At 41.7% G+C, this 25,639-nt stretch overlaps 1 protein-coding gene across 1 annotated transcript in view; it reads left to right on the top strand.

Moving 5' to 3' along the window:
* PKHD1 (PKHD1 ciliary IPT domain containing fibrocystin/polyductin) overlaps positions 1-25,639 on the top strand; it is a 248,200-nt gene that overhangs the window by 213,862 nt on the left and 8,699 nt on the right. Inside the window, exons 59-62 of the mRNA XM_074153149.1 lie at positions 6,924-7,929; positions 20,015-20,150; positions 21,184-21,271; positions 24,987-25,094. Of these exons, the coding sequence (XP_074009250.1) occupies positions 6,924-7,929; positions 20,015-20,150; positions 21,184-21,271; positions 24,987-25,094 (1,338 nt within the window). The remainder of the gene's footprint in view (positions 1-6,923; positions 7,930-20,014; positions 20,151-21,183; positions 21,272-24,986; positions 25,095-25,639) is intronic.

Below are 25,639 nucleotides of genomic sequence, written 5' to 3'. Positions count from 1 at the left end.
AGGAGAGAAAAATCCTTCTGGGCTTTAAATAAACCTAAAGGAAACCAGGATTATCTTAAGGGGAGACATAATGGGAAAAGCTTTGGTAGTGACATGAGAAACAAAGTGATACTTGCAGAACAGCATGTTTTTTTGAAGGTGAAATAATTTGGACCAAAAGATGCTTCTCTTTGTGTTTTTCTCTTTTGATTGTCTTTTCTGGGAGACAGGATCCCTCTCATCCAGCTATTGGCTCTTTGAATGTTGGTTAATGACTTCAAGAGGTTTGTGGGAATAGTTTGTTTGTATTATCTGCTTCATGAGAGCATCTAAAAGCTCCAGTCAGGGCCCTAGGTCCTATTTTGCTAGGTACTGCACAAAAAGCCATTATTTCCACTCTGTAAGTGTGTGTTGATAGCCCTTAGGAAGCTATGGAGACCCAAACTCTCTCTCTCCCATGTTGTCCTATGAGGGTTCACTCTGTGCTGTTCACCCCAGTTTCATGCCACGCTTTTTACCGCATTACAGTAGGGTTTAAGGTAATGACTCCTGCATTCTCCTTCATTCAGGGTTACAATTTAAGGGTTCTTAAATTTTCACACTTTTGGGGACTCTCTGAAAATGCACAGAATCATGAAGTATAGTGAAATTATGCCTTTTAATCCTTTTTGTCTCCACGCACAGTAGGATGTCAGGTAATGCTTCTTTTGCCACCTTATTGGATCTATCCCCTGAATAAACATTGTGGGGAACTTTGTATTGCCAGGATGACTAAAATGACTGAAGTTCTCTAATCATTAATGATAATGCGAACTAAAATCCTCCATAATTGTGTCTTTCTGATTAAGTGTAATAAAATGGTAGAGAAACTGCTCTCAGCCAGTGCTGACACGAGTAGGAATGGGCCCAATGTCTACCTCTACTGAGTGAAACAGCACTAGGGTATGGACACTGGAGCTTCCCGGTAACTCCTGTTACATCATGAGAACAGCTTAAAGTCTGGTTTGGCCCCAGACAACACACCAGTGTCCAAGACAATTCCTGGGCACTTTCCAGAAATAAGCACTAGTCAGGAGCCAGTCCAAAAGGGCATTTTGGAGGTGGCCACCCTCTTTTGGAGGGTCAGTATTTTTAATACTATGGGAGTGTCATGCCAACTGGCCTCAGGGACAAGGAACTGGCCTTGGCACTGGTTATTTTATTAGTTTTGTTGCATGCAATGTCATAACATCTCAGTTTCAGCCTAGTCTTCTGTGCACAGACAGCCAAGGTATTTCCAGGTGTGGTCACCTTGCGGTGGCAGCAGTGTGTTTGATAAGTTCTGTGGCACTGTAAGTAACATCCTTTAATTCAGCCGTGACATAAGGCCTGGGCTGGGCAACCTCACTAAAGGGCACTTCAGATTTACCAACCCTCCTCCTTTGAGATGGCTCAAGTTATATTCTCCTGGCTGGGTTATTTTCCTCCCTAGCTTTTCGCGGTTTTGTGAGACAGTTTGATATTTTCTCTCAAATAAAAAAGACCAAAGATGATCTCTCTGACTCAAGATGTTCCTGATCTGTAAATCACTGAAAGCTTGAGGAGCATTTTGGGTGAATATTGCTATATGCATGCTTTGTTCCAATACCTTTTCTAGGTGACTCTTTTTGATCACCACTGGAAAGCATCCTGGCCTTGGTAAATTTCTGGTCTGCCCTGTTAAGACTTACTTGTGCACTTCTGCTTTAATGTCAAGAATGAGTTATTACTATAGTCCCTGGGAACTGGAAAACTGCAATAATTTGCTCATAACTTGGAAAGATTTACTATCATCTACAACGTATGTGCCTTACCTCTTAGGCATGAGGGAGCTCTGAAGGGTTGGTGCTAGCATAAAAATATATAAACATATGAAAGATGCAAATAATGCTTGATTTCACAGCAAATAAATACTAACAATGTGTGTGGCCATATCAACACTTGCAAACAACAAATGCAAGAACAAACATTTTGAGTACTAACCCTGTTTTTCTATGGATTTGTATGTGAAAGGGAAAGGTGAATGCAAGTCCTGTGGTGTGTAATGAGGGTGAGCTTACACTACAGTTTTTCCTTTCAAAGCACTAATAACTGTTTTTTCTCTACTTGGGCACCTACTTTAGCAAAACTTGCAGGAACATAGTATCTTTGAGTCCACAAATGTGACTGAAATTGGCCAGGGGCTTCAAAGTTTTTTTATGGAGGAAAGATAAACAGGAGAGCATAAAACCACACACACTATGATGTTATGAGACTCATTTCCTTCTAAAATCATTTTCTTTAAAAGAAAGAATTAGCAGCCTAAAGCAATCACTCCATTTTTATTTACACGGTCCCTGCTACGAATATATATATTTGTGTGTGTGTATCTCACACATATATGTACACAAATACATGAGCAAGCACACGTGCCACCGTGCATTCCTCTGTGTGTGTTCCTAACACACACTTTGTGAGAAACCCACCACAAATAAGTTACTTAACATTGCATATCTGTGTGTTTATCCCCCAAGGGAACACTGCTAAACTCAATTGAGTGATATCCCTAATTTACAGTCAGTGGGATTTCTAAAAACGATGGGGGATGCCTTGTTTCAGCATCTGCTGAAGTTGATGGGCTTGTTTTCACTTACCTACGCAAAGATTTACAAGATCAGGGTCTGCAGAATCTTTGCTTTCAAAGAACGCGTGTGTAGGCATGAGGACCCTGTGCCAGGGATTAAACAGGAGAACCAGAGCCAAAATTATTTATGGGGAACATCTGAACTCAAGAAACGTAGAAAACCTTTTGTATAGCAAAAATGACCAACCTCAGAATAATTTACCTTTGTTGGATTTCTAAGGTCCTATTCCTGGGTCTTTTTTTTATTATTTATTTCACATTTGAATGTCAGGAGGTCAAAAGGAGCAGTTAATGCTGATGAATATTTTCCCCTCAGCAAATATATGTGCTGGCCAGCCCAAGGCCAATGAATCGCAATTTCTAAACAGTGTCCCATTTATCTCTCCCCTCCCCCTTCCTCCCCGACTCGCTTTTATATTTCTGTAACTATAATTGTAGTTAAATTAGAAATAACTGACGGGCAAATCCAGTCGGATGGCAAGAAAATTGTGGGAGATTTATTTTATTTTGATAAAAAACTAGCGTTGCCTTTTGTTTTTGTCAAAAAATGACTATATTTTTCTTTGTACCGTGAATTGTGAAATCTATCATGAAATGGGTAAAAATTATTGAAGGAAATGGTGGTGTTAACCTGAAGGGGAAAATCATTAATGTTGATGTATTTCATTCGATTTTAAATGTAGAATTTATTTTATTTTATTTTATTTATTTGGCATTGGGGAACTAGGGAAAAGGCAGGAGACTTGCATAGGACTCTATGTGCCTTTAAGTCAAAACATCTATTTTAAAAATACTCTTCCCTTCTTCCCTCCTGCTCCATTTTTCTAAATAAAGGATATGAGATGTTGTTGTTGGTGGTGGTTCTTTTCCTAAGCAAAGAGGACCCCCTCGGCGCATTTTTCTTTTCAAATGTGAAATGAGGTGGAAAATCCTCATTTCACGACAGGAAGGACAAATATTGACACAAAGTTAATATTTGTCAGGAGCCCTAGAAGCAACCTGAGTGTTAAAATCTCATATAGATATACGTGTTTGTGTGCGTGGGTGCATGTATGTAATTAAATAATAAAATTAACTTAATAATAGGGAAATCCACGGAAAGCAGGGGCTGAGGAAATAGCTGGAGAGGGTGGACACACACTCTCCACAATTTTTTTCCCTCTCTTTCATGTACCAAGTGGGACACACACCTGGCCCACGTGCCCATGCGAGTACCCACACCCATTTGTAGGGTTTCTTGTTGGCTTGCACCAGGTTTCGCTTTCTTTTTTTTTTTTTCCCCTCTCTCACATACGTGAGTGTGCGCAAACACACACCCCCCCAAATATATAACCTGTTTAATCTAATTTCACCCATTGCGAGGGGATGCTTCTGGAATTTATCACTGTTATTGTTCATCGCCAATGTAAATAGCGCATGTCAGCTCAATATTCAGTGGTCACTCAGTATTTATTAAGTCCTGTCCACTCTGGCCTTTTTTAGAGGAAAGCCCCGGGGCAGATTAGCTGCTGGCCCTGACACGCCGCATCACTTATCTATTCCCATTGATTATGAGAGTCAGCTGTGGCCAGGACTCACTTTTTCCTTCTCCTCTCAGACCCCTCTTACAAGCACCCCTGCTTGGATTTTCATGAGGAAATAATCAGATTAGGGCTTCAGCAGCGAGTTCATATGGAGTTCTCTTTCTCCAATGTGCTACTAACTGAATAAACGTGTTTTGTGGTAAATTGTAAATGACATTATGATTACTAAGGCCAGCATGGGTTTCATTTAAAAGTGATCGAAATTGCAGGCTGCAGAAATTGTGACTGGCAGATAAGGCCATTTGGAAGGAGACAAGCAACGATATGTGTGCGTGCACGGGTGTGTGTACAGGAAACCAAGCAAACCCACTTTGCAAGGCTGGCAGGGCAAAGGAAAGTCCTGGGAAATCACAAAAGATCGGCAAATCCCATTTGTAGACAAGAGAAATGTCACCGTGGGGAGATGGGGAGTTTCCGGGAGAGCAGAGGATGAGCTCTGTCAGCCTTTGTGGGCTGGCTGCCTGCTGCAGGCTGTGTCCTCCCACCGCTCCGGGACAATACCCAATGTCTCCTAGTGTAGCATTTCCACTTCTGCTTCTGAATGAAGTGGCTGCTTCCTCTCCCTTTGCCCCTGGCACACGCCAATAGCAAAATACTTACATTCATAAAGCAAAAAGAAGAAAAAAAAAAAAAAAAAAGAAAAGGAAAGACAAGAAAAAGGGAAAGAAAATGGTAAGCTGGTGTCTAAAAATAGGGGCTTTTGCACAGATCCTATCTGACTTGGACGTCCTCCCCGAACAAAGCTTGACATTTATGTAATTTCATTCCTTTCCTCGGTGACGTGCAGAGTGAGAGCTCATTCTGGGAAACGTTTGCAGACCTGGATAGCAGTCTGCACATGAGGAATCCCCTTGAAATAAATCATAGGTAAGTGTCCACAGGATCCAGGCATCAAGATGTAGTTATAAGCAGAGCCCAGACTGATCTCTCATAGTCCATTTCTTTTCCAGGACTCTCGTACTTTCGGCTAGCAGTGAGTTTCACAGTTACAATGTTTCCCTGATAAGAGGAATGAATGCCCTTTCATTCAACCAAAGCTTTGTGACTCTCAAGGACATTGCTGGCCCTTTCTTATTATCATTAATGCCAGGCATTGTTGATCTGCCTGCACGTCCCCAGAGCTGCTGAATGAGGAATGCAGAGTTCATTTAGGCATTGGCTGTGCCTTGCCTAACATATTTGTGAGCACAGCTAAGGAAGGAGCAGGCTCATGGAGGGAAGGGGGATTATAGCTGGCTACAGCAGCAAATTCCTCCTTTGATTTTATTTTGAAGAGAGGAAGGAAAAACAGAAACACACATCTTTTTCTGAGATGCTCCAGGCAGAAATGTTTATGCTTTTGGTGCCCGTATCTGAACTCATTTACTTGTATTCTCTCTTTATAATCAGTGATGATCTCATTGTTACAGCCTGAGGCACAATTTCTCTAATCTTAAAACAGAGTCCTATATTTGGTCAGGTGGAGCATACCCTAACTCAGAAGACTGTGTGGATTACATCTCTTCTGTATGGATACTTCCATAAAAGGATCCTCTTGACTTGTCACCACAGACACTTGGGATGGGATTCAATGGCAAATTCTGACATACACAGAAGTGTCTTATGTCCTGTCATATTCAGTGAAAGAATACCTGAAGTGTCACCTGAAGTGGCTTTTGTACTCCCATGGATCATGTGTTACATCTGCAGATATTGTAGCTACCCAAAGAAGTCCAAGTGACATGCGCTTGTGTTTAAGTGACAGGATCCTACCACTTGTCACTAAAGTTAGAGGGTTGTGAAGGGCAATCCAGCTGACAAAACAGAGGTATTTCAGGGTGAATATCATTGCTTTCTAAACTACTTTGCCTGTATTGCTAACTGGGAAATTGGGAGTGTTTCAGTTACCATAAATGTGTGTCTAGTGTAATTTCAGGTGATGTGTGGTGTCCCACCAGGCCTTCAGCTGCTGGTCTTGAAGTACATATGTCTTCTGTAGACCTTCTGTAGATAGCTCAGGGCATCCCATGAGATACTAGATGCCTGCCTGTGGGCAAACAATTTAAACTCCATATCTTCACTGACTGCAATGGAAGCATAGGCTCTTGGAGCACATGTGTCTGAATCTGGTGCTTTCTTCTAGCTCTAAAACTTACTGTGGCAGTTCACTGCTGGACTAGATTAATGGTGTTCTGGTCCTTTCTAGTGGTTTGGTGGTTTTTTTTGGGGGGGTGGGTGGTGGGTGGGGTTTTTTTTGAGATGATAGAATCCCTGTGAGTAGGAAAAGAAGACTTCATATAGCATTAAATCATCTTCCCAAAGAATTGTAGTCATGTCCTGTTTTTTTACCCTGCTACAGGCCTGTAACCAGGAGAATGTAAAAGACATAAGGATATAAGGACATAGTGGTGGGTCAGACCAAAGGTTCACCTAGCATGCCTGCTCTTTCATTGGTGGCCATAATTTGATAACTAGAAAGAATAAGTCAAATATATATGGTACTTCTCTGTCACTCAGTAACAGTCTACCATTTTCAGCTCAAGGACATCTTGAAGTAGATGCAGTTTCTACCTATTTAATATCTCCTAGTTCCAAGCTTAAAACTATGTAAAATGTTAGCATCAACAAATTGACTTTGAGCACTGAATGGGAAAATAAGCAACTATACCACAAACTGTTGAAATTATGTCTGTAACAATTCATTATTTTTTCTCTCCCCATCTCCCTTTGTTCTCTTCCAGGAATTTACAGAGAAGACAGCAAGTGTATCTTCAAGCCCTCAGTACAAGGCTACTTCTGCAAACAGGCAGATCACGCTCTTGTCATCCTAGAAAACTTGGACCCCAATATGGTCAGCCAAAGACTGTTTCCAGTGGTAGCAATGACTGGCAGCTTTATGGACACCTTCAGTGACATGATATCACATGCACCATGTTGTACTGCAGAGCATCGTTCTACTTTATTTTCTGTGTTGCCATCCACCAAACTCACTACAATTTGCTTCCCAGACCTAGCACCTCTGACTTTCAGACTCTATCTCCTCAGTGGCCAAAACACAACCAGAGTGCCCCTTGCTATATTCTACAACGAACCACTCAGCCTTCGTGTTTTCATTCAAGGGGAATATGTCTCTCCAACTCCATCTTCTTTCTCACTGAATGAAAGGGCAGGAGCCAATTACTTTAGCTTTGAAGACAATCTTCTCTATGTTCTCCTGCATGAGAAGGAACCTGTAGAAATAGTTGCTGGCCTTTCCCTTCTTGTGGCTTTCACTGTAACTGAGGCTCTCGGGGAAGAGGGTGAAGCAAGTACAATACGTCGATTAGCTGATTTCTTGAAGATTGGTCATGACCAAGTCAGAGTAGTCCATCATGTGCTGGGAGGTGAAAGCATGTTGAAGGTAATCTCAGCCAATGCTAGCAAAAAGAAGTATCACTGCCCTGACATGGCATTTTGTACAGCCTTTCATAGCAGGTTTAGCTCACAGAAAGTGGGGAGAGGACCAGTGAGTACCCGAGCTCTGCAGCCATCTGATGAGGCTGGCCCATCAAGAGTTCTCATGATTGAACTTGGTGATCCACCAGACCATCCAAGAAATGAGTTGACAAGTGACAGCTTAAAGAGTTTGGCCAGAACAATTATCAACACCCATCAGACTGGAGACCTTCAGAGAGGCCTCGGCTTGCCAGTTGATAGCTTGATGGTCACTCAGCCTGTCTCACTGTTTCCAGTACAAGCCAACAATAGGTAAGTACCAAGTGCAGTATCAGCAGTTTCTGATTTAAGTGTTGTGAGGCAATTTAACCACTTGATCTGCTTATTAAGATAGGGAGTAGGTTGACTGAAAACAGTCAATTTAATTGGCTGAAATATGACTAACCAGGGTGAAACACATTATAAAATTTCCATAACAGAGCTATGCCCAAGTGCTAGCTGGACTTGTGAGGCTGAATCACTGTGTTATTCTGCTGATGCTCATAGATCTCTGTAGTGCAGAGGTGCCCATGATGCTTTAAACCAGGAGCAGAGGTCCTGGATGTTTGCCTTGAAACTATAAAGTATTGGGGAAAGTCAATGTTTCTAAAGAAGTTCAAACTACAATAGATCTTAAGTTTTAAACAATTAAATCTAAAAATGTTTATAAATTGGTATAGCACCAGAGATGTGTTATGAAAGATCAGTTGTTGCCGTAATTAAATTGTAGGTCTAAACCTTGATTTATATACTTTTAAACTTTAAGGCCAGGAAAGGCTGTTTAATCTTCAACTTCCATCTCCTGCATGGCACAGTCCGCTGCTGTTCACTTTGATACCTCAGCATTGACCTTTATTTTTGGCTAAAATACCTATTTTAGAAAAGCGTCTTGTCTTGAAGACACAAGAGTTGGACGTATCCAACCCTAGGCTGAATGTGAGCCTAGATGTTGGATACTGTCCCTGGTTTTGCTGTCACTAGTACTAGCCTGCTGTCTCTTGTCAGCCTTTCTGTCTCCAGCTTCCCATGAGAGTCTCTTGTTCTTTCCTTCCCTGTTACATCAGTGAGTTTCTGGGCATTGACTTTTCCTCCTCTTCCAGATACCTCCAGAGTAATCAAATCATTTAGCTGTCTGCTTTTTAATAAATTGAAAGGTTTGAGTTCTGGAGAGTGTTTCTTTCCTTCCCTGTCTCTGTTTTCTGAATCCTTTTTGAAGCGTGTATGTCTGAAAAGCCAACAGTTCTCCTCCGTATCAGTGCCATACACAAAAGTGGTGCTAAATCCCATTTTCTACTGACAGAATTCAATGATCCCATTAGCCCATTTTTCCACAGATATAGGAGAGCTCATGGTGCTCTGTTTGCTCACTGTATTCACTAATTCCTTTTCAGTCCTAGCTTTCCAGGACCCAAGCCATCCAGTTTGTTTGCCCAGATCCAACACACCACATGGTTTATGTGCCCATGTTTGACTGTTCTCTCCATAATATATCAGCCCACCAACCCTTCTGGGAATTTTATCTTTATATTTGTTTCTTGACATAGATAAAGCATCCGGCCAGAAGCTGATTTTGACAGAGCAACACAGGATACCCCTTTACTTTATAATGATTTCCCAATGGAAGCTACCTTTTGAGATCTGTCAGCTACCTAGTTCTTGGTCAGTTTTGTACTTGCTAATTTTTATTGATGTTCTGTACCAAGGCTCAGTTTTTGAAGGTCGTTTTTTTTCCCTCTCCTCCACAGCAGCTAACAACCCTTTCTGTCCCTCCTTCTTCTGTCCCCGACTTGCTCTTTTCAGCCTCTTGCAGCCACTATTTGCATGGCCCAGATGGCAGCCCTTATCTGCAGAGAAGGCTGGGAGGAGCAAGGCTGGGAAGGGAGCAGACAGCAGCGTATTTCAGCCTCAGATCCTGAATCTGTATTAAAAGCATATGGGAAATATGGAAAAGGTAATATCCCATCTGTTTTTAATAGAGGGCATGGGATTAGATGTTTGGCAACCTTATTGTGTACTCTGTTGATATTGCATAATGTTATTTTTTGATGTTGTGCACTACTGAGCCTTACCCAAGTATAAGTGTATTCCATCTATACAAGAAAAAAATTGGATTTGTCTAAGACTTACTTTCTCTAATTAATACCATATCCTCTAACATTTCCCACTGACCCCTGTACCATTCTAGTGTCTGTTGGTGATACGAACAAGTGATACAAACTACTATTCACAAGCTTAACTTTTCTTCTAGGAATTTTGCATGGCTTATGGTAGTGAAGCACCCACATTAATGACACTGGTCTGTCACCATAAGAATCTTTGTTTTGTTTTGTTTTGTTTGTTTTTGGTTTGTTGGTTTTGGGTATTTTTTTTGAAGTGGTCTTATATTAAGCACAGCGGGAAATTATTATTTGCGAGATCAAATCTTAAATCAGGGTCAAACTCTGAGGATACACAATATTTTTCACCAGCAGAACTAACATCACTATTCTCAGTGGGTGTATCTGTGTTACAATGTAGGATGGAACAAAATGGGACAGCAAAAAAATGTTGCAGGAAGTTTTACACCCTGTGATAGGAAATGTTGCCCTGTCTTTAAGCCATCACAAGACATGTCATAGCCTTCAGAGTGTGACAGGTATGAGACCCTTCATTCAGTGTGTCCATTAGTGATGACCAGAACAAGAGGAGCAACAATAGCTAAACTGTGGGAAAGGAACAAGGTATAGATTTTTTTTTAGAGTAAGTTCACCAGAACCCTATTAAATGCCTGTAGGTTCATGAACGCATCAGTGTAACATGATGGGGGAAAAAGCAGGGATCACCTAAAGGAAAGGACCACGTTCTTCTGTCTGCCAGGGAAGAAACCTTGTGCCTGCCTTTTTTCAGGAAGAAATGACATTTTCTCCACACTGGGGACTGGTCTCCCACCTGGGGTTTTTCTTCCTGTCTGTGCATGCTCTGTGAAACCAGTTTGAGCAGCGAGGATCAAGAGAGGTCCCTAGGAAGGAGGCTGATTTATTATAGGGACAAGAGCAGTGTTAGCTTAAACCCATAGATTCACCGTCTCAGTGGGGGAAGACCCGGAATGTATATTAAAGAGAATACTAACATCACCAGATCACAGGACAAGATCAGAGATCATCCACCTTTAGCTGCCTGGGCTCCTCTGCAGTGTTATTTATTGCTCCCCATCAGTCATAGCTTTCTGGAATTACTCATGGCTGACATTTCTGATGCAATAAGGCCACAGATAACTTGTGAAATGAAATCAGGGTTTTCCTGTTGGGACATGTAGTATCCCCACTATCTATCTGTCTCTCTTTAGGCAGTACATGCTAGCACAGGCAAGGATAATGGGACTGGGATTACAAGTCAGGCTAAGTATTCCCGTGTATTTGTCTGTGGAAGGAAAAGAAAAATATTTTCACCCCTGAGTAGTGCAAAATCCAATCAGGCTGTCAGATATACACAAAACCCGCACTCCTGTCAGGCCAGTCTCCCTGTGGTTTCATAGTGGCTCCTCTTACATCAAGACAACAATAAAAAAATCTTTTATCAGCAGAGAATGGGTGTTGCATCTTTGCAGCCCAGGACAGTGAGGCTGAAGGGAGCCTTGGAAACCTTGCTGTGGTTGGGTAGCAAGGCAGTAGGTCTGTATTTCACATTGTCAAGCCTTTAAAAAAATGACTTGTCTGTTATGATTTGAAATGCTTTTTAACATGATTTTAATTTAACTCCTTTGTTAGGGTCACTTCAAGCACAGCTCATTGGTTTGTCAGGGGAAGATGGAGGTGATTGCTGTGACTGCTATAGTCTTGCACAGCTGGAGAATCAGAGAGATAACTATCACATAGCTTTATCTTTCTCTGAATGCTTGTATATTAATATAAACTGCAATGTATTTACAGATAGAAATCTCTGTTTTGCAAAATTTGCCTGATATCAATACAAATATAAAAGTGAAAGAACAAGGAAGCACAACAGCAAATGTATTGTGTGTGTTTTAGTGGGTGTCTTTATACAAAATAAGAAATATAAAGCTGGACAGTCGTCCAGAAGCTATTTAGTCCATATCCCCACGTTAGTGCAGGGCACTTTGCTCCTTCTTGATAGACCTTTAAGCTGGTACAAACTGAGTTTTGCAGGCACTAATCTTTATTTGTTAAGAGTTAGGTTTGGGGTAGCGTGTGAAAAACAGAGTGTGCCCAGGAAATAACGGTGTTTGAGACTCACAGCAAGCAATAAAAGTGGAGCAAATCATCAAAGAACTGCTTGTTCCAACAGCAATACCCATGCAGAGGACTAAATGAGAAATGACAACTAATTCACCATGTCACACGACATGTACACAGGCAGGTAGGGTTAGATGTCCAACCTAGATTAATTCTGACACATCCTAACCCCAAAGTGCTTGGGTTTGGTAACCTTGGTCCAGGTTTCAGGCAGGCTGCTGTATGGAATTGCATAGGGTTTTAAAATAGGGAAATGACAAATTTTTCCCTATGTAGGGATCCAGCTTTTCCTCCAGTGAGTAGGCAAAGGCAGGATGCTGAAAATTCTGATGTCAAAGCTGCTGTGATTGCAGCACTTGAGGCTCTATAAAGGTTTTATCTGCCACACACCCTTGAAGTGAAGATGTGGAAAAGGTGATACCCAGGAGCTTAAACTGTAAACTTAAAAGCTCCTTAAAATTAGGGTTACATAATTGCAAGTCAGATGTTCATAGGGACACTATAAAGAGCATGTTCTTGAGTAGCATGTGCCACTCTGCTTGTTGATATGCAAAGAAGACAACCTCAGTTCAAGTAGATACAAGGAAGGACATTTAAGATGATCATGGAAATGGAGTTTATTTTAAGATGTAAGGAACAAAATAGCTTGGTTTGTTTAACTTGGCAAAGCCAGGCTGAGGGGACATATCCTATCTGTGAAAATATGTTGAAATAGTAAATAACAGGGAGGAAACTCTACACACCAATGGACTATGACAGCACAGGAACAAATGGGTGTAAAGTATCGAGAGGTAAATTTAAAAATAGAAAATTAATCCTCCTCAGAGAATAAACTGGAAGAACCTGCCAATAGAACTGAAAGAAGACCATTTCCCATTCAACATCAATCTGTTTTCCTGAAATTTTTTTCTCCACGCAGTCAAAACAATATTCTGAATGTTTGGGGTTTTTTTAATAGTTTGGGAATAGCTCAGACCCATTTTTGGCCAACAACTCATTTAACAGTCTAGTAAAACAGTAAAAAAGTGCACAGTACAAAGTCTTCCTCGGGGACTGGAAGGAGACCTGGTCCCAGTGCTGGTACCCCAGTGCTGTGAAACAAAACTTGCCTTTCTCAAGGATCCATTTTCCCCCTTAACAATTAATGGGACCTGCAGTAAAAGTGATGATTTACACAACGCGTGCACACAGCAGAGAGGAGCTGCCAGTCATGTCTCTGACGGACCGATCCGTTCCCCACTCCCTCTTATTTAACATGTGAGCGGTGTCACCCCTATCAGCAGAGCTTGTCTGGGGTGACATTTGAGTGAGTGACGGCCATGACGGCTCCCAGGTCATCCAGCTTTGCTGTCACATCGCGCTCTTGACTGCTATCATGCCTTTGATGGGAAAGGGGGAAAAATTCTTCCACATGCTTTGTTAGCAGGGACCTGGTGAACAAAGGGTTAAAGGGCTTTGAATGCTGGGTCTTTGTGGGGGTGTAGGCATGTATATATATGTATACGTGTATATATATATAGATATATACACATACACCTTGGTTTGGCTGTAGGACCCCACGCCCGCAGGCCACAGTCACATTATCATCTGGAAATTGGATAACGACAGCACAATGACAAATCCAGGTTGCTTGCAATAAGGTGCTAATCCCTTTGCTTTAATATCGGAGCAGCGTGTAATGATGTTTGGACATCACTCCAGTTTACTGACGACCCCACTGGGGCCAGCAATAGAAGCGTACAACTGTCTAACAAGCCATCAGGTGACCGCCGTCGTCAAAGCAACGGAGGATGCAATCTAATCTTCCCTCCATCCCTTCCAGCTCCCAATAAGGACCAGATTATAGAAGTGGCCCATCAATGCTTGGTAACTCGAATCAATTAACGTTAATTCGCACAATGCTATGATGTATTGTGATCACTTTCATTTCGGAGAAGGGGGAAGAAATTGCTATAATTCACCTAAAATGAGGTTGTCTATGGTGCTGAGGTATTAATTGGGTGTCCATATTAAATGGAAAAGGAGCACGGTAGTGAAGGAAAAGTGGATGAGTGACTCTCTTGGCTGCTATTGACCTATCAGAAGAAGACAGTGCCCTTTTCCTTTGCTTTTATCTATTACAGTTTTCCCTATTGCGTGTCAAGTTGATGTATTATAAAAAATTCATTTGGTGACCTTTCACCCCCCTAGCAGATTAAACAATTTCACTGGGATGGCATCATTAACAGGGCCTTACATTTAATGATGATTTCTCTAAAAGGCCACGGAGATTCGATTTTAAGCTAACAGATTTATTGCACTATTATAACATATCGTAAAAAACTGTACCACCTACGGTCTGGTTTTAGGATAGAAACTGTTTAAGAGTTTATGTGGAGCTTAAAGTGGTATTACCTTGGGATACACAGCAGTGGCAAGGCTCTGACCTCCAGCGGGATGCTGTTTACATTTAATAAAAGACGTTTCTCTGACAGTAAACTTCAGGGGTGTGTTATGGAGGAAGCCAGGCTTAGCTCCTTGCCACTAGCAGGCAGCTATGTAAGTTGGGGTATTTCCACTCATCTACAGCAATTATTGGAAGTCACTAATGAATGTGGGGGATGTTTCGCTCCTATCTGACACATTGGCTCTGTCCCTCTCCTTCTAAAGACTCTTCATGATCCCACCTCACCCTTGAATGGATCCATTAAAGCCCTCCAGTCTCCCTGTTTTTCTTCTTTTAAGGTGTCTTATCACTCCAGACTGCAGGAATCTGGACTCCACCAGCTGCATCGACCAGGCCACTGCTTGCCTTCAGCTTTTGGTGCCACTGGGACTGAAAATTGCTAAACAGAGGTTTTCTGAGCAGGGGGAGAAGAGTGGCCTTATGGAGGAGACATGTCTGTGTGTTCCGGGACAGCCGTGTTCATGCTTACTGACTTATAAAATGAGGAAAAAAATCCTGAAAGCTAGATTGGGAGCCATGTGGATCTTTGACAGCCTCTAGCAAATGGAGAAATAAAGATCTGATGGTGATAGTGCCCCAAAAGGCTAATGTCAAAAGAAGCTAGACAAAAAGACTGGGCATTTTAACTAATACACACTCCAAGAGAGTATGCATTGGACCTCTTCTTCAGAACATTTTCAGTCTAGCCTATTTATCTGATGCTTTCATCAGCCACAAAATATCCAGCTTCTAAGTAAATCATCTTTACTTTATGAAAGGAAACCCTCACAACGATAAGATAAAGAATACTCCTCTTGCCCAGCCGTACCCACAGAGGCAATTCAGTTACTTTGTTCTTCTTGTTGTTTCCAGTTCACCATCAACCTAGGCCCCCTTCCTACTTCTCTACACCACTAGGTGTTCTCTTCTTAGCTTTCTCCCATCACAGCATCTGATCTCCAGGACAGTGGACACACAGCTTCCTTCAAAGCTCCCTGCTGATGACAGCTACAATATGCATTTAGGTGCCTAGGTTTTTGAATTTTGGTCTTATTGACTCAACCTACATGAAAGACAGGAGACACCAGTAATGTCCGACACCATGGGTCCTATTCAGTCCATTAGTTTAGTCCTCATAAGGAGAAATGATCAGTATTATGTATTTGTTGTTTCTTTGTCGTCAAGGAAAGCTGCAGCCTGCTTTCCACTGAAGTTTATTTCCTCTAACTTTAATGTCTATAATATGGGAAAACATGGGCTTCAGTGGAAAGAAAAGTCATCTTTTGGATAGCTTTTTTGCTTAAAGTAGGAAGGAGCTCAGAATCCTTAGTGTCTTCTGGACAATCACGTCTGTCTTTCCCTGTCTCTATCACTTAATGATAAGATCTGCAGAGGGAGACAAAGCTCTAACAGTGCAGCTGAGAGAGCACAGGTACCTGGTGTCTGGCTGACTTCATTGCCACATCATGCGAGAACCCACTTACCCAAAAATGCTAAATTCCTCACATCCCTTCCAGTGAATCTGTACTTACTTTGCTTTACACAAGCTTATCTCCTGTCTTCACTACAGCTTCTTTCTTGTAGCCTGTATTCTCTTCACCTGCAATCACCACCTTTTCAAGAACAAAAAAAAAAAAAACCAAAACAAAACAAAACCAAACAAAACCTCTTTGGCTTGACCATGATGCATTTTGACATATTATTTATTCCCCAAATTCTTCCCAGTCTCTTTCCCCTTCCAAGAATATACTGATGTTGCAACAGTGGCATTGCAGACATACCCAGACAACTATTCAATTAGTTTCATTGTCTTTGTTTATCAGGAAATTAAATATGTCAGGGGCTGTTCTCTGGCACCAAGGCCAGCTGATATGCATCAGCCTATGTCCGTAAAATCAAATTCTCTCACCCATCATTTCAGGGTGGCTTCATCCAAACTGCCAAGTGAGAATATTCTCTGACTCTATCAGCTCCCAGACAATTTGGGAGTTGTCCTGGACTTTCCTCTTGGGCCTGGACCATAGCTTGTGACGGACTAACAGTTTAACAGTAGAGGCAATCAAGTTTCAGTGCCAAGGCCTGGTATTTCTAACACAGATGTGTGTTTTCTAATACAGATATATCCATCAACTGTAACGGACTGTTGACCCAGGCTCTGAATCTGATCTCTTTCCCCTTGAAGGCAACTGATAGTAATAGCTGTTATTATTATTATTGTTCTTATTATTATAGTTGCTATTAGTATAATTATTATTATAGTTATTATTGTAATTATAATTAAAATGACAATCTCTCCATGATTTCAGGGAGACTTACTTCCCTCTGCCCCAAATTTCTCCACCTAGTTTCTCAATCATGCCTTAAAAGTAGACCCTCTAATTTCTACGACCAATAATTTCACAGAATGACATGGGGTTGGAAGGGACCTCTGGAGATCATCTAGTCCAACACCCCTGCCAAAGCAGGTCCACCCAGAGCAGGAACGTTGCACAGGAACGTGTCCAGGCAGGGTTTGTATGTCTCCAGAGACAGAGACTCCACCACGTCTCTGGGCAGCCTGTTCCAGTGCTCTGCCACCCTCAAAGTAAAGTTCTTCCTTATGTTTAGGTGGAACTAATTATATTCAAGTTTGTGCCCATTTCCTCTTGTCCTGTCCCTAGGCACCACTGAAAAAAGACCAACCCCATCCTCTTAACACCCTCCCTTTAAGTATTTATAAGCATTGATCAGATCCCCCCTCAGTCTTCTCTTCTCCAGACTAAAAAGACCCAAGTCCCTCAGTCTCTCCTTGTGAGATGCTCCAGGCCCCCGATCATCTTTGTAGCCCTCTGCTGTACCCTCTCCAGCAGTTCCCTGTCCTTAATTTCCTTGCTACTAAAGAGCAGACACTTGCTCTCCTGCTGAGTGAAAGCATGTCCAGCAGACGTGTCGGCACCGACGGTGAAAGAATCTGGGATCCTGACCCTGGTGTCCCTGCAGAATAAGGTATCAGGAGCAGCGCCTGCTTGCCCGCTGTGCCCACGTTTAGAAGAGCTGCGAGGCACAGAGCAACGGAGCTGCTCCCCGTTGAGCGCTGTCAGCAGGGAATTGCAAACCAGCCTGCTTCTCCCCAGCATGAAGCTTCAGGGTGGTGACAAAACACATGCTCTTTTTGCCCATCAGGAGGAAGGCAGATCTCCTCGTGCCAGCCCTTGCTAGGCTACAGGCGTGCTTGTCCGTCCCCACCTCCCAGCTGCAAAGCTGTGTCAGGAAAGCCTATTTTCCTTCCAGCACAAATCACCAGGGGAGCAGCAGGCTGCTCCTCTCTCCTCCTCCACACTGACACTCGCTTGCAGGAACATAACTCGCTGTGCGCAGGGTTGGACCCTAAGGCCAGGGGGTCTCTCACAGCAAGAATCGGGTTGGACCGTGTGGGAAATACACACCATGGTCTGTGCTGTGTCAACTGGATTCAAATCACCTGCAAAAAGACATTAATTTTTAAGTATGTATGCATATTTGTGTTTTGTTTTGTTTTCTTTGCCATTACTCACCCTAGGGATTAGGAACATCCATTTCCTATTACCACACTTTGCAGCACCCTTCCTTCAAGTGTGAGATGAACACAGCTTTACTGTGTAGGGCTTGGGGGGTGGACGCAGAACATTTCGTGCCAACATTTTTCCTGTTTGTTGGCAGTTTTAAGGAACCTGGAGAGAGAAAAAAAAATTTTTTGGCTTATAGAAACCATGCAAGATTCACCTAAACTTTTCTGGACTCAGCTGGAGCCAGAGAGCTCACAGAGGGTGCAGATCTCTGCCATGAAACCAGGAGTGGCTTGGTGTGTCATTCCTGTCATGAATTTCAGTCACGGTACAGAATGTTCGTTTATGGAAGGAGGTTGATAAGAGCACTCATGAGACCGTTGGTGCCTTTGACATGAATTAAAAACACATCACTGCCTTTCAGACTTTCCCGCTGACCAAAAAGAAAAAGAACCAAGATAAGAACTGAAACTTTCTGTGTAAATCCTTGAGCTAGATCTTGAGACTGCAGGTATCCTTAAACCCTAAGCTGATCTTCCCAGTGTCTGTGGTTCAGAACAGTGTTTCATAGAATCATAGAATGGTTTGGGTTGGAAGGGACCTTTAAAGGGCATCTAGTCCAATCCCCCTGCCATGAGCAGGGACATCTTCAACTAGATCAGGTTGCTCAGAGCCCCATCCAACCCAACCTGGAATGTTTCCAGCAATGGAACATATACCAACTCTCTGGGCAATTTGTGCCAGTGTTTCACCACCCTCATTGTAAAAAAACTCTTCCTTATATCTTATCTAAATCTCCCCTCTTTCAGTTTAAAACCATTACCCCTCATCCTATCACTCTACTCCCTGATAAAGGGTCTCTCCCCATCTCTCTTATAGGTCCTCTTTAAGTACTGGAAAGGTCTCCCCAGAGCCTTCTCTTCTCCAGACAGAACAATCCTAACTCTCTCAGCCTGTCCTCATAGGAGAGGTACTCTAGCCCTCTGATCATTCCTCATCAGCTTCAGTATAAACAGTTTCTGGTTTGCAAGGCATAGTAACAACCTCAAAAAAAAAAAAAAAAACAAACAACAAAAAAAAAAACAAAAAACCAACAAAAAAAAAAAAAACAAAAACAAAGAGAAAAAAAACCCAACCCAAAAAACCAAAACCTAAAGCAAAAACCGAGTTAAACTAAAGGAAACTTATGCTTTATAAATCTTCTGTTTGTAAACACCTTTAAGCAAACACTAGAGATGAATGAATAGCTTTTCTACTTTACTTTCAAGACAATATAAAACCCCCAGCCACTTCACTGCAATTGCAGATTAGAGGGATTTATACATACATAAATTATATATATCTATATATATATATGAGATACTAAATGACACAAAGCACTGGGAGAGGGAATGAAATGATACAGGCTCAGAATAAAGTGCTAATTCTGTATTCAAATGCAGAAGCCCTCTCCTGGGATGCTCTAATTTAAATTTCAGTCTTGGAAAAACCAATGTCTTTCAATGAGGTGTCTGTATCCTGTATCCTGCTATATTTCGGTGTGCAGACTTCGCACGTAATGAAGGATAAGAGTATGGCAGGATAAAGAAATGCAGCCCAAAGTAAGCGCTGTGCTTGTGTAGGGGAACTGAAACTTTGCTTTTAGAGGAGCTCAAAGGTGTTCACTGGAAATCTTTCTGCTGGACAGGAACATTTGCAGCCTCTGCTGTTATCAGTGCACCGCAGTGAGGACTTTGGAACCAAGGCATTTGGTTTCTGAATCCATAAAATCCCTGTCTTTGCTACATACTTCCAATATGATACCAGGGAAATAAATTATTTTGTTAACTTCTCACTTTTCCATCTGTAAACTGGGGATTCAAACAAAAAGATTATTATTTTTTTTTATTAGTTTGGTGCTGCTGTCTGCTTGGAAGAGATATCTATACAATATTTGCATACATTCTGTTCTCATCCAAGGAAGCAAAGTGCCATGATAAGGTAAATACGTAGTCATTTTGTGTAGTGCTCCTTCTTATTCATAACAGATACTGAATATTGCCACCTGCATTACTAAGGCAGGAAATGCTGTGAACAGAAAGTAACCTGTTATTCCTAGGGACTAGCACTGAGTGTTTTCATAGCATTAATTTCCTGATTCTTTTTTTTTTTTTTTTACATTCCTTTGCATGTGAAAGAAATGGAAGCAGACACTACCCAGGAACATGCCTGTATGTGAAACCCTGTAACATCTCTGTTCAGGTACAGCCCTCAGATGGAGAAGTTGAGAAGGAGCTTCCTGTACAGCCGAAAATCATTTTCCTGGACAGGAAGGTAGGATTTGCCCCTCTGTGGATGGATGCTTCTGTTAATTCTGTACAATTTTGACACTTCCAAGCAATCCAAAATCTGTCTGATTTAAATATAGCATAGGACAGCTCCATAAATACATATGGCAAAGGATATCTCTTGAGTTTCATACCCTTCTTCAGACATTTTTCAGGTTTTCTACTAGACTTGAGAACCAGTATCTCTCTCAAAAAATAGAGAAACTGAAAGCCAATGTTCTTATATGCACATAGATTATAGGATCTAGATCCTGCACACCTATTACGGCTGGGTAATCTTGGTATCAAAATTAGTTTCTTTCACTGCGTGTATGAGGAACTTAAATCTTCAACCTGTATAAATAGACAGAATCTGCTCTGTTTCCCTGAACTTGTGAAGTCACCATCCTTGGAGGTATGCAAAAGCCTGGATGGTAGCAACCCCTTCTACATGGCCCTGCTTCATCAGACATGTTGGACCAAGTCCCCTTCAGAGGTCCCTTCCAACCTCAATGATGTGATTCTGTGAACTTAGACGCCATAGAAGCCATGATATCAAAATTAGCTACTTCTCACAGGTGACGTGAGTGTGACCCTAGATGCCTCAAGTGAAGCAACAAACCTTGCCAGACTTTACTGAAACAGACCTGAAACTGCCAGAGCTGGTTCCTCTGAGCTTAAGCTCATCTTAAAGAGTTATGGTGACCTTTATGATATTTGTAACACATAAGATATAGATGCAAACTGCCATTCCACTGGTCATTAAAAAATTATTACAATTGTTCATAGAATCATAGAATAGTTAGAGTTGAAAGGGACCTTAAAGATCATCTACTTCCAACCCCCTGCCACAGGCAGGGACACCTTCCTCTAGACCAGGTTGCTCAAAGCCCCATCCAACCTGACCTTCAACACCTTTAGGGATGGGGCACTCACAACTGTTAAACCCCTATTAAGGTCCCTGGTAAAACCATCACAACCTCCTTTCCTCTTGTTGAGGAGACAAGACCTCAATTCTTCTCTTTTCTTCTTCTTCCCAGGGTCAAAGAGTTGAGAAACTGGGGCCTCCCTCAGAACCCTGGGTTGTATCAGCTCACCTCACGGGCTCCTCCGAGGCTGTGCTAAAAGGTTTGGATGTATTTTCTTATATCAAGGGTTATGGGAAAACAGCTGGGTGGAATGGTGGTGACAAATGTAGGAATTGTCCCTGAGAAAGACTGGATTTGAAAGATAATCTTTGGACTGAAAAAAGAAGGTTGTGGTAGAAGTTTGATGAACTGCCCAGTTATATGCTAGAGAAAGAGAAGCTTATAAAAGTATTCTTGTGTTCTGACAGCTTAAAGGGAATATATCCAGTACTTTATCTTGAAAAGACATATCTTAAGTTAAAAAAAAAAAAGAATGAAGAATTTGAAATGCTACTACTTGATTTTCAGATAATGTTAACTGGGGCAATTTCCTTAGAGTCAATGACAATCTGTTTGTCCCAGCAAAGGATCTGGCCAAGTACAGACAGAAACAACAGCTTGTTATTTTCAATTAGCCTACTTCAACGTGAAATTTTTTTTCATGAGGGATCTAAATGTTTCCCTTCTGGTCCTCACTTATCGAAAGACCTGAACCCATGATGAACTGTAAGTGTGGGAATATTTCCCTTGAGGTTATTGAGGTTATGAACTTGCTTAGATATAGAACCTTGTTTAAGTACACTGCGGAACCAAAAACCTGTGGAAGATCATATTCTTTTAAAATAGAAAGTGGAAATTATATTGATTATAAAGTATCCTGATTTTCATTACTATAATCTTAAAATGTAAGCAAACAGCACACACATTGCAGAATGAGGTTTCCTATTACAGGTAAAGAATTTTGTCTTCAGCAAAAGCCATTTATGTGTTAGCTTTGACTTGAAAAGTTCACATTTGGAGAAGTGGTACTCATGCTGTAAATCAGACATTCTCAGCCTTTCAGCCTGTGTTTCTGTTAATTAGAAACTCTTCCTACCTCATTATAGTTCCAAGTTTACAGGTTAGAAAAATCCTTTGACCTTTTCTTTTGTTTTTCATGCCTTTTCAGGGTGGTACACCTCATAGGTTTAGAGACGTGGGTCTAGATGAACCACAGATTATTGGAGCAGCTACTGGCTAACAGTAGGAGAAAGGAAGGAAGGGAGGAATCAGGGAAGGGAAAAGAAAGAGAAGAAGATGAAAAGAAAGAGGAAGAAAAAGAGAAAAAAAGATAGAAAGAAAAAGAGGGAGAAGGGGAAAAAGTGGGAAAAAAAGAAAGAAAAGTCACTGAAGAGAAATGCAGTTCACATTCTTTAAAAGATACATGCATCAAATTAATAGTCAATAAACTCCAGCAAAGAAAGAACTGCATAGTACAGATGTTCTGCATGTAATAGTTTGCTGCAGTTTTTCCTTTGACAAACGTCCTTATTGCACTCGTCTTTTGAAGCATATGAAAGCAGCATTTAATCGAAATGGGTCCCGTCTAGCACACTGAGGCTGCTTCATCTGACAGCAGCCAAACTGCCTCATGGAAAGTAGTTTAGCTCCAAATTAGCTTGCTTCTACGTTAAATACCAGCTTGCCTGGGAGATCTTTGTGAAGACTCCCATATATATCTGTAATATTCTGAGCTTTGAAGCATATGTGCCCGAAAGCTGAGATAGTCTCTGTTGAGAAGCACAGTACAGTACTCCAGGCTTCATCATAGACTAGAAATGGCAATTATAAAATATTTGAACGCGGCTGACAAGAGCCTCGCTAAAAGAAGCGCCACAGTGAGTATCAGAGCCAAGAAAAGTCTTGGTAGTCTGGGCAGATACTGTCATAAGGAGGATCATACATGTAGTAGATAAATAGATGAGCCAGGATCAGACTGGAGCAATTAGAGAAATCTAGATTCCCACATCTTTACCAAGTCTATTCACAGTATAAATTACTGCTTATTTATACATCACAGCTGGTCCTGGAGACTCACAACGAAATTGGGGGTTTGGTGTGTTAGATGCTGTACAAAACCAGAAAAAACATACAGTTAGACAAAACTAACTGGGATATTAGTATATTAAATAATACTGGATTATGAAAAAGGAAAACTTTTTCATTTCTGTTGCTAAATCATTAAAATGTGGCACGCTCTTGCCCAGGACCTTGTCCCAGGCAATTTCTGGCCATGGTTTAGAAGTCAACATGACAAGGAAGTGATCTCAGTAGGCAGTTTGCATTGCAACATCTCTGTTTGGAGACTGTAAGAGTTTAAGCGGTTTGGCCAGGGCATGTCAGATCTTCAGTGCCAAAGAACAGATCCTGGCACTGTTTAGTTTGTATCATATAGGGGTAGGCACAAAAAATGAGATAAAAACAGTGATAAATTGTCCTGCAGTCTGGCCTACCATCAAAAACCTTGCTTCCATCTGCTGAACACTCCTATGCATTTGGGATTGCAAGATGTCTCACAAAGATGTTTGCTACTTCACCACTTTGTTCAATAACATGGACGCAGGGATGGCAGAATATAAATGTCCTCCTCACATTCAGACTTTGTGTACCTTCACCTGTGCTGTTTAATGGCAATAAAATACTAAACCACCTGCTTCGTAAAGTGAATAGTTATTATGTGTTGTCTTTGAGCAGGCAAAAGTCTGTGTTTGTGATCGCTGGAGCAAGTCCAGCATCCTAAGGAAGTTCTGCTTTCTCACCCCCACCTGAACCAACATTTTGAAATTTGTCAGTCTTTAGGATTTTCCCCCTCTCTCTCCAAGAGCCTGAAGTTGCTCAAAGGCCAGGACTTGGCTGGTGCTCAAAGATACACACAATAAAATGGAGATCCAGTTGCAAAGTAAATTATAACTTTTAACAAGAGCCTACAAAACTAACAACCACGGCAGGCATAAATGTTGGGTCAGAATGCATTCCCTGATAGCTTAGAACAAGAGGTAAAGGGGTGGAGAAACAGGGTCTCCCAGGTTCATTTTAATGCTCCCCATGGAGCTTTCCCCTGCCAGGCTTCTGGCTGAAAGTCTCTCCTATGTGATGACAGGGTAGTCACCACAGACATTTTTCACGGCTAAATTCCTTTCAAAGCATCTGAGAGAGCTGGAGGAAAATTCAAAATGATTTAACAGTAGGATATGAGGTAATATAATAATGTAATAGATTGCCCAGAGAAGCTGTGGATGCCTCATCCCTAAAGGTGTTCAAGACCAGGCTGGATGGGGCTTTGAGCAACCCGGTCTAGTGGGAGGTGTCCCTGCCCATGGCAGGGGGTTTGGAACTAGATGATATTTAAGGTCCCTTCCAACTCTAACCGTTCTATGATTCTATGAACAAAACAGTCAGCTTTTTTCCTTAGCTGCAGTGGCTGGCTCTTTGAGACCACCCTTTTAGGACAGAAAATACTCAGTCTCTCACTGATACTCTTCTAACCTTGGTGACATATTTATTCACACTCAGCATAAGTTAAGGCAAAAAGATGAGCATCTGGAACTTTCTAGTGCTTCTGTGTAGCCCCTGTTACCTTTGCTTGATCCCCTTAACATCTGTATTTGTTACACCCCCATGACCTGGATATATACAGTAAATGCCATTTCACAATGAGGACAAGGAATCAAGATTCAGAATCAAAGGTCCTCCAGTCCATCAGGAATTTGATGTCCAAGTACCTCTGAAGACCTGACCCTATGTGAAAATTCTGGGGTTAGACAAAACTGTTTATTATTAGGAAGGACACTGAATTTAGGATTTCTGAATTCCCTTTAAAGTCACAAGGGCTCTCTGAGGGATTTTGGTGGTACTGGATGCTGCTAATTGCAATGCAACTTTTTATTACTCTGCAGGGCTCAACCAAGTGGAGGTCATAGATGGATGTGCAAGCTTTTCCAGTCTGGCTGTCTCCAGCTCAGGTACAAACTGGAAACTTGTGTTCACTGTCACATCACCTCCAGGTAAAATAAATTTTCTGCATGTTTTTTATTTTGGTAACCAAATTCAAAACCCTACAGGTGGTCTGGATAAATTAAAAGGGAGTTAAGCTTTGTTTGCATGAGTGGAGCAATGCCAAACCTCTAAATAGCCTGCCTTCTGTTACATGTCCAAGTTGGCATTACCCAGGCAGCAAGGGGGCTGGGTGATTCCTGTGTTATTCAAGCAAGATCCCCAAAATCAAGATGAGTTACAACAGAGAAAGGTGCCTCTTTCTCCCTGGACTGCCTAGCTATGTATCCCATGTAGGAATTGGGTACTTCAGGTCAGATAAGCTACGAGAACAACCTTTTTCCTATAAATTGAGTCCTCTCATTCCCTCTTTTTCTCCTGTTTGTATTCAGAAATCTTTTGTCTGTCCTTCCAGTTATTTTTGTAGTGCCTTTTACCGACCATTTATCTGCAACTGGTCATGTTTATGGGTGCGACAGGTTATGCACACTCAGAGCATGTCTCCAGAACTGGGCTCTATTAGGGGTAACTCTGAGGAACCCAGTTATCATGAAGT

This window comes from Numenius arquata, chromosome 9 (assembly GCF_964106895.1).
Source record: "Numenius arquata chromosome 9, bNumArq3.hap1.1, whole genome shotgun sequence".
Taxonomy (NCBI): Eukaryota; Metazoa; Chordata; class Aves; order Charadriiformes; family Scolopacidae; genus Numenius; species Numenius arquata.
The sequence above is the reverse complement of the archived record's forward strand: the minus strand, read 5'-3'. Positions and strand labels throughout refer to the sequence as shown.